The 13,078-nt window shown below is 41.1% G+C and overlaps 1 protein-coding gene across 1 annotated transcript in view; it reads left to right on the top strand.

Moving 5' to 3' along the window:
* The first annotated feature begins 1,068 nt into the window (after positions 1-1,068).
* jam3a (junctional adhesion molecule 3a) overlaps positions 1,069-13,078 on the top strand; it is a 43,090-nt gene continuing 31,080 nt past the window's right edge. The window contains exon 1 of the mRNA XM_034169127.1: positions 1,069-1,256. Within this exon, the coding sequence (XP_034025018.1) occupies positions 1,208-1,256 (49 nt within the window). The 5' untranslated portion in view covers positions 1,069-1,207. The remainder of the gene's footprint in view (positions 1,257-13,078) is intronic.

The raw sequence follows: 13,078 nt of genomic DNA, 5'->3' as shown, positions 1-13,078 counted from the left end.
AGAATGTGTGTTCAGGAAATACAATACAAAAATAAAACAAAATTTTCCCCTTCTGGGCACTTCTTCTCTGAATGCAGCAGTGCACACAGGAGAGAAACGGAAACGAAAGTATTGATCTTCAATGTCGATATTGATATTATCAATTATTATATGGTATGGGATTTTGCCAACTTGAGCTGTACCACATCCCGAGTTGACCGCTGGTGGAGCCAAGAGACCGTGCGAAACGAGTACACCTCACGTGCAGTGTAGTGCTAGCTAATCGAGCGACGCAATCAGATAACGCGATACAAGGCCTACTTTGTCTGTCAGTTTGTTGACAATATGGCAGAAGATAGGTTTGCGTCTGTTAGCAATGCTGATTTAAAACAAATTTTACACGAAAAAGAACACCAGCAGAAATACAGAATCAGCAGCCAACCTGTTTTGCAAGTACGTCACTGAAAACGGACATGCGGCCAACTTTGAAACTTATGACAGACGGATGCTTGACGGAGTGCTCAGTCGATGTTACGCGGAAGCTAGACAGGCGAATGGCAACTTTAGAAGAAAACAAGCCTGATGACTCTTTGTCACAGACTTAATGGGCATCTCCAGTTGATTGATGGGATGTCAGTTGGTGCAGTATGACAGTAATAATAAATATCTGAAACTTGAGATTGATTTTTCAGTTTTAGTATGTTTGACAAACTCCCAATTTTCTTGTTTACCATATAATAAAGCCGTGATTGTGCGGACCTGGTCAGGATGGGGTTCACCGTGGCCAACCCCACTAAAACACACATCCTGACCAGGTCCGCATAGTGACGGGTACACCGAAATCAAAAGTCAGTAATTGTATATAGTTGGATCGATCCTCCTTCCACTACAGTTCAGAAATACAGGGCAGTTTATTTTCATCTCAAGTGAATACATCATACTTTTGTTGATTAATATTATTTTGATGGATTTGCTAAATAACCACCTCCCCTCCCCCCCCCCCCACACCCCCCCTCCCCCCCCCCACCCCCCCCCTCCCGCGGCAGATGCGCCCTTATGTCACCTGTAAGTCAGCGCTCAGGGCTGCAGCTCCCTGTGTTAGTAGCTATGGAAACTCGTCGATGGCAACATCCAGCCGAGCGCCGCCGTCCTCCTCTTCCACCTCGCGGAGGTGCTGACTCTGTGCTGCCGCCGCTGCCGCCGAGCCGATAAATAAACGCCACCAAAGATGGCGATTGCGCGACTCGTAGTGTGTTTTGTTCTCTGCTCCACCGTCGGTAAGTTATTTTCCTCACTTTGCTTGTTTCACCAGGTGCGGCTAATGTTAAAAACCGAGAACCCCCCGAGTGCAGAGATTTGAGCTAGCTTAACACAAACAGTTTGTCAATGGGCTAAAAAAAAATAAATAAAAATAATAACAATGAAACGCATTATCGTTCTTATTATGAGTGAAAAATAACGGAGCTATTCTGCTGAGAGAATGTAGTTTGACATTTGTAAGAAAATGACGTAATAAAACCGTCGTCACAATGTGTAGTTGATGGTCACTGACTAATCTCAGGAAATCTGGAGCATAAACAAGTTTTCATCAATTTATCAGGATTTATATCGTCTTAATTCTAAACAAAAGCATGTTTTTCTTGTGGTCGATTGAGCAACCAGTAAACACAAAATAATCCTATAAAGATACACAAAAATCATAGCCAATAATAATAATCATAATAATAACACAAGTAGAATTTCACGTAGAATGTGTTTTCAGGAAATACAACACGAACATAAAACAAAATTTTTCCACTTCAGTGCACTTCTTTTCTGAGTGTAGGAGAGAAACTAAACTACTCAACTAATTAACGTACCAACCTTATTACACTTGTCTGTTAGCAACCAACTATCTTCCAACACAACTTTATTATACGTTCTCATGAATTTGGCTTTTTATCTTAAAAACACCCACACAGACACACACACACACACACACACACACACACACACACACACACACACACACACACACACACACACACACACACACACACACACACACACACACACTGCAAACATAACTGCAACATGAAATTAAAACATCACTGCAAACAAAGCTAGAAACTCAAAATGTCAACATGGCTCATAACAAAATTACAAAAAAATTTAAAAATAAACGGCCAACAACGCCCACAGCCAGTATCACTCAGATACTGAGCTGGTCAACAATCATAATAAATAATGATTATTTTCAGTCTTGATAAATCTGTTGAGATATTGTTGTAATTAAGCTTTAAGTCTAAGTATGAGAGGAACAGTGTGTTCCCCAAATTATTTTGAGCAGTGTAGAAAACAAATGCAGCTCGCAATTTCTCAAAACCAAGGGTCGACCAACAGATTACTTGTTTTGGCCAAATAAGCCCAAACCCAAAGATTTTAGCCTGTTAAAATCAAGTCCATTATTGGTTGAGGATTCTTTAAACCAGCTCAAAAATAGAAAATGTCTGGTTAAAGACCATTAAAAGTATCTTGGGCAATTTCTGTCATATCTTGTACAAAAACACAAATTTTATTCATCTTGAATTAAAAACAGAAATAATCATTAGATACATTTTAGAAGATGAAAAAAAAAAATCTAAATGTAGGTCTTTTTCTCTTGACAGATGACCCAGATAATTAACTGATTAGCAGAATAGCTTACATTATTGTGTTGTTGATCAGCAGATCAATTGTACCAGCTCTGCTGATCATAAAATAATTACTTTTGCTCCAAATACATCAAAACATGCAAACCTTTGATATAGCATAAAGCAAAATAATAAAACTGCCTAAGTGTTTAATTATAAATGGTAATACATTTAATTATGAATGTCTTCTGTATTTAATTAGTGAGCATTACACTTTGAACAAAAGTTCAACATAAACTGTTTCTGACACCACAGACCTGTGTAATCAACAAACAATTATTTAATGATTTTTTCATTATTTTTTGATTGTTTCCATTATTAAACTGATGATGGAGCTATTCATTTTGTATTATTATTGATTTGATTTATTTACACAGTGTATGAATTGTTTATATTGTTTTGTCCAACCAGCAGTTCAAAACCTAAATATAGTCAGGCTAAACACTGACATTCACATGCTTCATCTAAGTCCACCCAGCTGTAAATGTGTACCAGCTTTGGCTGGAGAAAAAGCCTGTGATGAACTAGTGCAGGAGATCTCGTAGACTCTACGCTACGACTCTATGCTACGATACTATCATAGAAACATCAACAGCCTGATGGGCTTCAGGGCTTTTGTAGGCCTTACACCAACATACAGATTAAATATTGTATTTTCTGGCGTATAAGTTGCTATTTCTTTTACTAGTTTGGGAGGTTATACTTAGGTGACATATACTGAAAAATCAAGCACTTATTAATAATAATTCTAATCCAATTACATTTTTTTCACAAATCTGATTGGTTAATCATGAGATTTCAGACTGCTTAATATTGAGGTGGCAAAATATTCGACCATTTCACATTTGGATGTATTACTCCGTGCCCTGACCAGTGTTCTGTCAAGATGTCATTCCTGTCCTCCGTGCAACTGCGCATGCGCACACATGCGCAATATTGTCGGGACACATAACTGTTGATTTATACGATGAGATGCACAATTTGACAGAATGCCGGCTGTGTGCACTGCTGGCTGTTAACGCTGTTAGCTGAGAGTGAGAGAAAGTCGTGTACCGCTGCCGGATTGGGTGAATTCAAGCTACCATACAAAAGTATTGATGTGCATTCTGATACAGAATTAACTTTTCGCATTTGATGTCTGCACCGTGACCGCTGTTGGAGCGACGCTGCCTCACGGTAAGCCTCGCAGACCGAATTACCTACAGAAAAATAAACCATACAAACGATGGAATTGGATTAGAATGGGAATAACCCCCTTGTGTCTGATGATTTGCAGATGTTCATGCTGTTATACAGTCGCAAATAGCCATTTTACCGGCTCTGCTAAAGCGTCGCCGTAAAACTCAATTTACGGCGACTGTATAACCAGAATGAATATCCAGAAATCATCAGACACAACAGGGTTATTCCCTAATTATTAACTATTTATATATCAGGCTTTCCCAGGAATCAAAGCACTGTAAAATAAGCTCCAATAATAAAAGAATAAATGGCAATAATAAAAACTGCATACAACAATGCACAAAAATCCAAGATAAACGGTGCGACTTACACTCCGGGATGTACATTTTTTTTTCCTTTTCAAGAGACATTTTTTTTGACAGGTGCTACTTATACTTCAGAAAATACGGTAACTCCTCTTATTTGTGAAGCTGGAACAACCAGTATTTGACATTTTCTTTTATCCGTGATGGTGTTAATAAGTAAGTGCCCCCTTTAGTATAGTACATGTAAACCGTCACTTTTATATAGTTTTCTTTGGACAAGTCAGGGGATGGATACGTGAACATTCCCAAGACACTGACTATGTCTTGGGCATATTTACATGAATTATGAAGAAATACAAACAGTATGGCACTCTATGGTAAATCTGTGTGGAGTAGTTCTCAAAAAGTGAGTGACTGTATAAGAAGGTGAAGAGTGAGGAAAGCCACCAAGACACCAGGACAACCCTGAAGAAGTTATAGTGGCTGTGATTGAAGAGATTGTGCACAGTGCAAGTTTTACATTTTGTATCACCACTCCTGCCTTCATAGTGGAGTTGCACAGAGAATAAATTTCTTTCAACAAAACATCAAACCTATGCTTGAATCTCCAATGTACCTTCTGGCAAATTGTAGCTGAACTTTCAAGTGTTTTTTTTTTTTTTCTTTTTTTTTTTATAGAAACCTACAAGTATACCACTTCATCATGAAGCTGTCTAACTGGTGATGCAACACTCACTGGTGTCTTGGTGGCTTGTCTTGGAGTTTAAAGAGTAGGATTTTGGAAATTCTAATATACAAGGCCTAAATTTTTGTTTTGTTTTTTGATGTCCTAATAAAAATCTAACATGTAAAGGGTCAAGGGGGTAAACACTTTTTCACAGCACTGTATTTTTCTCTCTCACTTTGACAGGCACGTTTTCCTTTCTTTTCCTTTCAGATTTGTTTTCTGTATAGCCTGATGATGTCACAAAGATCTGTCCATATGCTGACTTTTGTCTCATCATGACAATTTGTTTGAGCAAACTGGGTCTCCTTTGACTCAGAATTTAACTTTTTAATCTGTCACAGACAAACAGTGCAGTCACATAACCTGTTTTCCCTCTATCAGTTTGCAGTGGTTGAAAAAAAAACAAAGGATTTTTCAATTGCAATAATATAAATAAAAAAAGTTTAATTTCTTTGCACATGATATATTTCCAAATGTCAGATTGGAACAGTAAGTGTATTTTTGAGCCAGGACCTGTTTAAGTGTGAATCAGATGGCTAAGAGCCTGACAGGCTGAGCTTCATGCATCAGCTCTTTGACCAGAGCCTGAGCTTTAGCATGAACTCAGGATACTCATCTTACTCATTATTGTCTCTATCAACCAATGGCTGAATGTTTGTTTTTAATCAGCGCAGTCTCTTCTGTTTTACAATGAAGATTTTGCAAAAAGTGTGTGCATTTCAGCTAATTTTTTTTGGGGGGGGGGGGGGGGGGGCACCATGGTCTTTGAATTAATTGAATAACTTTTGGTGGTGAACTAGTCTTAAAATTTATTTTTAAGCTTCCCTTAAAATTTTTGTTTTGTGATGTCACGCCTTGATCTTGTCATATTAAAATTCTGCAAACATCTGCTATCCAAACAAACTGTAATAATAATAATTAAAAAGAAACATTCACACCTGCACGCACACCGAGGGACAATTTAAAGTTTCCAATTCACCTAACCTGCATGTCTCTTTATGTGGGAGGAAGCCGGTGTTGCAGACCGAACGGTCCCCCCTAAAAATTGGTCTGCCCTGCCTTCACTGCGCTTGCGTCATTTCGGATCACAGCAGCAAAGCGATCAAATGGATTAATGTGATTATTAACCATCAGATGACAAAGTAAAACCTCTTAAATCATTCTAAAGTCAGTTTTAAGCAGAAACGAGGCCGTTTTAAGCAGAAAACAAGGTGATAATTGGCGAGTCCATATTGACATTCTGAAATGACGTAGGCGCCGCAGCAGCTGCTGTGCGCTCTGATCGGTCCACCGTCATTTATTATAGTAAGTAAGTAAGTAAGCTTTATTTATAAAGCGCCTTTCACAGACCAGGGTCACAAAGCGCTGCACATGGCATACAAAAATAATCTAAAAATAACATACGAAAACAATAAAATACAATATTAGGCTAAAAAGCTAACTTAAAGAAATGCGTCTTTAGTTGCCTTCTAAAAGTATCTATACAATCCAGAGAACGAAGGGCACAGGGAAGCTCATTCCAGAGGCTTGGCGCCACCGCTTTAAAAGATCTGTCCCCGCGAGTTTTAAAACGGGTCAGAGGAACCATCAACAGGTTCTGATTGGACGACCTGAGGCTCCTGGAGGAAGCATAAGGCTGGATCAGGTAGGTCCCTGATGTACTCCGGTGCCTGTCCATGTAGAGCTCTAAAAGTCAATACCAGGATTTTGTAATGAATCCTGTAGGAGACAGGCAGCCAATGCAAAGTATTAAGAATAGGAGTAATATGGTCCCTCCTGCGGGTGCGGGTAAGCAGGCGCGCAGCAGAATTTTGCACAACCTGCAGGCGGGCCAACTCCTTCTTATTCAGACAGGTGAAGAGACTGTTACAATAATCCAAACGCGATGAGAGGAACGCATGAACAATCATCTCAAGCTCTTTTAAAGTCACCATCTTACAGAGCTTAGAGATGTTCCGAATTTGGAAAAAACAGTTCTTAACCAGGTAATTTGTGTGCTGCTCCAAAGACATTCCTCCATCCAAAATGACACCCAGGTTACGCAGGCTGCTTTTGACCGTACAGCTTAGGCTACCGAGATGCTGCTTAATTCCAGGTACAGCACTATCTGGTGCTACAATCAGAGTCTCAGTCTTATTGGAATTTAACTGCAGACTGTTCTCAGTGAGCCATTCCTTAATTTTGGCCAAACAATTTGTGAGAGAGCAGAGTTTCTGTGGCTCAGTTGTCTTAAAAGAGCAGTACAGCTGCAGATCATCCGCATACAAATGATAGGACACATCACTGAACTGCTGGATCAGCTTGCTGAGAGGAAGGAGATACAACGAGAACAAAACAGGTCCCAAGACCGATCCCTGTGGCACACCCCAGAGAAGATCTGCAGATTCCGACACTGCATTGCCCACCGTCACACTAAAAGTTCTACCAGTCAGGTAAAACACAACCTGACATTCCAACCAAATCCCGCAATCTGTTTATCAGAATGCCATGGTCAACGGTATCAAACGCTGAAGATAGATCAAACAGAACCAGCACAGAACATTTGCCAGTGTCAGCTGCCATCATCATGTCACTAGACACCTTCAACAGGGCTGTTTCAGTAGAATGAAACTCACGGTACCCAGATTGAAAAGTGTCATGGATGTTGTTAGCCTGCAAAAACGATCTCAATTGAGCACAGACTACCTTTTCCAAGACTTTGGCCAAGAAAGGGGTTTTAGATATTGGCCTAAAGTTCTTCAGCTCTGTAGAATCCAATCCAGCTTTCTTTAACTGTGGTTCCACAATGGCATGTTTAAAATAACAGGGAAACACACCACGCGACAAAGATATATTAAACATTTTAGCAACGTAGGGCCCGATGGAGTCAAATACGTTCACAAACAGTTTAAACGGAAGAACATCCAAAATACCAGAGGATGGCTTCACTTTATTCATGATGGTTGAGATGTCCTCTACAGTAACAGGCTCAAATGAGGCCGAGCACTGAGTGGGAGGTTCCCAGTGCTGGGGACCATGGCATGGAGGCAGGTTGTACTTTATAACTCTAACCTTATCAATAAAGAAATCCAGGAACTCCTCACAACTAGTTTGAGAGATAACAGGAGTGACGGCAGCAGGTGACACAAGAGAGCTGATTGTGTCAAAAAGCACTTTAGGATTTCTGTTATTGGAGGCAATCAGGCGATTAAAATAACTCGTCCTGGTCTCCTCTATCATCTTATTTAAGGAAGATATTAAGTCTCTTAAATGTAGCCTGTGAACCTCCAGTTTTGTTGACTTCCATAGGCGTTCAATCTGGCGACATGTTCTCCTTAGAGTCATAATCCCATCATTTATCCAAGGACAGAAACTTTCACGAGGAGCTTTATTAGCCTTAAGTGGTGCCACTTGATCCAAGATAGTGGCACAGTGGCTATTAAAGCTATTCATAAAACAATCAGTTTCAGTGAGATTACTAAAAAGTAAAGGGTTGAATTTATCACAGAAAAGCGTAGCTGTTGTCTCTGTGATAATTCTCCTGTCTGCCTTAGTAGAAACAGGTCGAGGCTCAGATGGCACCATCAAATCAAAGAAAACACAACAATGATCACTCAGAAGAACATCCTCCACACATACATTGGTAATTTCCAGGCCCAGTGCAAAAACCAGATCCAACATGTGACCCTTGTTGTGAGTGGGACCTGACACATACTGTTTAAAATTAAAAGCCTCTGTCATAGTTATAAGCTCTCTTGCTGAAGTAGAAGAATCAACATCAATCTGGAAATTGAAATCACCCAAAATTAAGACCTTTTCCAATCGATAAAAAGTCAGTAAAAGCCTTAAGAAAAGTCCCAGCAGGGCCAGGAGGTCGATAGATCAAAATACTATAAAATTTATGTGAGGAACCAACTTCCATCATGAGCGCCTCAAAAGAGGGGGCGTGGCTCGTATCCGACAGTCTGCATGTGTACCGGTCCCGGAGCAAAGCAGCCAGTCCTCCCCCCGCATAACAGGGGCGGGGCTTACCCACCACTAAGCAACCCGCAGGACAGAGCTCATTTAAATGGATGCATTTATTTTCCCTCTGCCACGTTTCTGTGAGGAAAAGAAAGTCCAAGTTTTTCCTGACAAAAAGCTCATTAATGGAGAACGCTTTATTTGAAATAGAGTGCGCATTCAATAATCCAATCCGACTCAACAATGAGGCGGTAGTCGAGTCCGCTGAACACAGCGGGATAGGCTGCAGACATCTCCCACGGTCACGTGAGGCACCACTGTACCGGCGAAACCCACGCTGCTCCCGAGATGTAAACACGGAAAACGGGGACAGACCCGGGACCCAAGCGACTCGTCCATCGGGGACCCAGTGTTATGTGCAGACGCAGGTTGAGGAGCGGACCAACGTCTGACCGAACCCAGCGCTAAATAACCAGAAAGCGGTTCCACAAACAAAACGGTTTTATTTCCCCTCCAGTGCAATAATTAGTGTACAACATAAATATGTGGTTTGTCTGGTGGAGTGAAGGACGGCGCGCTCTCCAGCGCCCAAAAGGATCGAAGCCTCAGCGCTTCTGGACTCAGATTCACCGCCAAACACCCCCCAGGTGGACACGACAAACTGACTCTCTGATGTGTGCTGACAGCATGTGTCCCTCACCCGTTCTCCTTCACAGGCACGATGTGTCAAACCCTGGCGCGGTCCTCAGCGTCTCACAAACGAACGTCACAAGGTCGAGTTCCCGGCAATTCTGCTTGAACCACTCATGGCTTAAATGCAGAACGCCATCTCATTATCTGCTTCAGCTGAAAGTCTTTAAGTTTGCACGTGAGCATCATCCACAGGTGCTGCGAGTCAGTAGGCCTGCACGTGAACATCCTCCACAGGTGCAGCTAATAATGCTGATGAGGGTGAAGGACTCTTCTGCCAGCACCTTCTCCACAGACAAAAACCAGTTTGCATACCACCTGGAGAGCAAAGAAAAGAAAACAACACAAAAACATCCAGCCAAACCCCCCAACACACAACACCCAGTGATGTCCAGGCTGAGTCCTGCAACACAGAGGAGTGGTGGGATGCATGAACAGGGCCGCACCGCCAGCCGTATGGCCCTGCAAGAGTGGAACTGGACGAAGCCACCTGTAGCTTCGGTATCCACGAGCCGCACGCCACACTCCTCGTCTGATCCGAACCTGGACACCCGCTCTGCAGCCTCTTCTCCTCTTTTTCGGACTACCTGGACGTCGCCACATCAGGTATTCCCGGGAGAAGGGGGAACACACAAACGGAGATGGGAAAGTTTGCTTGTAGCTACCCCAGTCATGAAAGAGGCATTCCATTGTCTCTTTAATTTTAAAAAGAGAGTTGCGATCATAAATCTGTATTGCACTCACGCAATCGCTATCCGTCAAAGCTGATATGACAGCACACACAATCAGGAAAATAACAGAAAAACGACATGGTAACAGGCAAGCAGCAGCCGGAACACACACAGGCGCCATCTTGTCTTGTCACACTAATTATGAAATAATGCTGAAGTTATGTGGAAGCGATTGTTGTACAAAAGCTTCACATATCTGTCGCTGAGACAGATGATGGCTGGAGTGCAGTTTGAAGCAGAAATGAGGTGATAATCGGCGAAATGCTGGTGACACTCAGAAATGATGCTGCTGAGCCCCAAAATGAAGTATGCGCTGTGAAGGCAGGGCAGGCTGATTAATAGGAGGGGCAGTTTGGTCTGCAACACCGGAACACCTGGAGGTAACCCACACAAACATACAAATGCCACATAGAAAGGCCACAGGTGGGAATTGATCAAATGAACGTCTTGCTGTGAAGCAACCAGTGGTAGGCACAGTTCCGCTAGGCTGCTAATTATCAGAGCTATCGTTTTTGTTAGCGGATTAGCTTTTCAGATAATTTTGAAAACCATCAGCGGACCAATTAGCTTCAGATAAATTTAGTTCTGATAACTTTTAGACCACTAACATATTGGGAAGATTAGTTTCCTGACATCAGTGGTTGGCTGGTCCGGCTGGTCGGTATAAGCCACAAGTTACTGAAACGTGTGGTGGGTTTTACAAATAAATCTGTATGTGTAAATATGTCATTTGTTTCATTTGTACAACCCCAATTCCAATGAAGTTGGGACGTTGTGCGAAATGTAAATATAAACAGAATGCAATGATTTGCAAATCCTCTTCAACCTATATTCAATTGAATACACCACAAAGACGATATTTAATGTTCAAACTGATAAGACTTTTTTGGTTTTGTGCAAATATTTGCTCATTTTGAAATGGATGCCTGCAACACATTTAAAAAAAAGCCGGGACAGTGGTATGTTTACCACTGTGTTACATCACCTTTCCTTCTAGACCAAAATACTATTTGATTTCCTCTGAAAATAAATATTAACTCAATAATTAACCATTATAACAATCCTCATTAACAGTTGCAAACCCTCTGTCTTTTGTAATTATTTGCCGTTATAAAACAGTTCCATTGCTGTGTAACGGGACTGTTTCATAACAGCTCTCAGTTGCTCATTGCGATCCGTCTTCAGCATATTTGCAGTGACTGCATTGGAATGCCTGGGAAAAATGCCTTTTTTTAGATGCACTGGATCAACAACTTTTCTAGCAGGAATGGGCAGAAGTGGAGTTTTCATATTTAGTTCATAAGAGGATTGCAGAATGTGGATATTTAAGAGCACATTTCTTCCAGCACAGACTACAGGCCCACTCCACTTTGTCTGCATCTCATAATAACAGACACATTAAAATGCGCCTGTTTGTTTTCTCAAAGGCACTGAGATTATCTTTGGTAACTAAATGCATTGTCTTTAACCTACATTGTGCCACAGTGGGAGAGACTGCTGCATGAATGCTTTATTCTAGGCTTATATTAGCAATTAGTTTCACATTGTCTGCTTAATTGACTGTGGCGATTCTTCCCACGGTTTACATTTTGTTTTGTTTACTCGAGGTGGTAACGAGGAGAACCTTTAACAAAAATGTGCCAGTTTTGCAGTTTGTCTGATTTATCCGTTTCTATGCATTTATCAAAACATCACAGAAGTTATGCACTCCATAGAAGAAAAATGACCAAGTGGTCTTATTCAAACACATCCCTAAATTATTTGAATATTTTGTGATTGCACCTCTTTTGTTGATATCCAGCCCAAAATATAACGATATCCATTCTCCATGCTCCAGCCAGACTCGAAGGTTCACCAAGTTTGTAAAATGTGGTTCATTAGTTTTTATGTAGAAAGGGTGAAATTGAGTGAAATGGCTGAAACAGACTGAAATGGTTCTGTTGTCTGTAATTAAAACGTTGCACTCAGCAGCAGCTACCAGCTGGTCTTAAGTCCTTCTCAGCTGGTTAGTTTGACCTCTGTAGGCAGTCCTTCAGAGTGTTCTGCAGGGGGCAGATGTATAAGACACACAACTTGTGTACATGGATACCTCAATGTTCCAGCACTTAGAGCCATCCTTCGAAACCACCTCACTTTGATTCGTCATACACTCGTGATTTTTGGGTCTTCGCCTACCTCACCAACATGTTACAACTGATGTAGGACCATCACCTTCAGTTCAACCTTTTCAGAGACAGAAAATCTTGTCTTGTTGGCTGAGACTGTGAACAGCATCAAATCAGAGACTACAGTGACTCCTCGCTGCACTTTCTGAAGGAATAAGTAAGAATACAACAGCTTATAGCTGGTGTCTGGCACCACATTGGTTTCCATTACCCTCCAAACTTTGCAAATTAATGTGGCAAATTAAAAATACCCTGAATGGAAACATGTATTCTGGAAACAAACAAACAATAACTCAAATATTGCAAAAATGTTTTTACACTTGCAGGTGGTATTTCAGGTGATTCGAATAAGCCTTCTTTTGGAAAAGTGGAATGACAACACTTTGCTATTACAGGTCACATGATGAAATAAACCACCGCATGACATTCTAAAATACATGTGGCCGAAGTACAGAGATGGAGAGTTTGTTAAAACATTATAAGAGATGACATTACAGCAATGTTGGATTACAAAAACAATAAAATGGTAGTATTTAGAGAGACTCACAGTTCTGTTGCCATGACAGTTGGAATGATAAGAGCCTCGCTAGGATGACAGTTCCCGCGAGAGGACAAAGGCCAGCAGTGGCATTAAATAACTCAATGGAAACGCTACTATTTCACAACGATTTTTTCATTGACATTC

This window comes from Thalassophryne amazonica, chromosome 4 (assembly GCF_902500255.1).
Source record: "Thalassophryne amazonica chromosome 4, fThaAma1.1, whole genome shotgun sequence".
NCBI classification, from domain to species: domain Eukaryota; kingdom Metazoa; phylum Chordata; class Actinopteri; order Batrachoidiformes; family Batrachoididae; genus Thalassophryne; species Thalassophryne amazonica.
The sequence above is the reverse complement of the archived record's forward strand: the minus strand, read 5'-3'. Positions and strand labels throughout refer to the sequence as shown.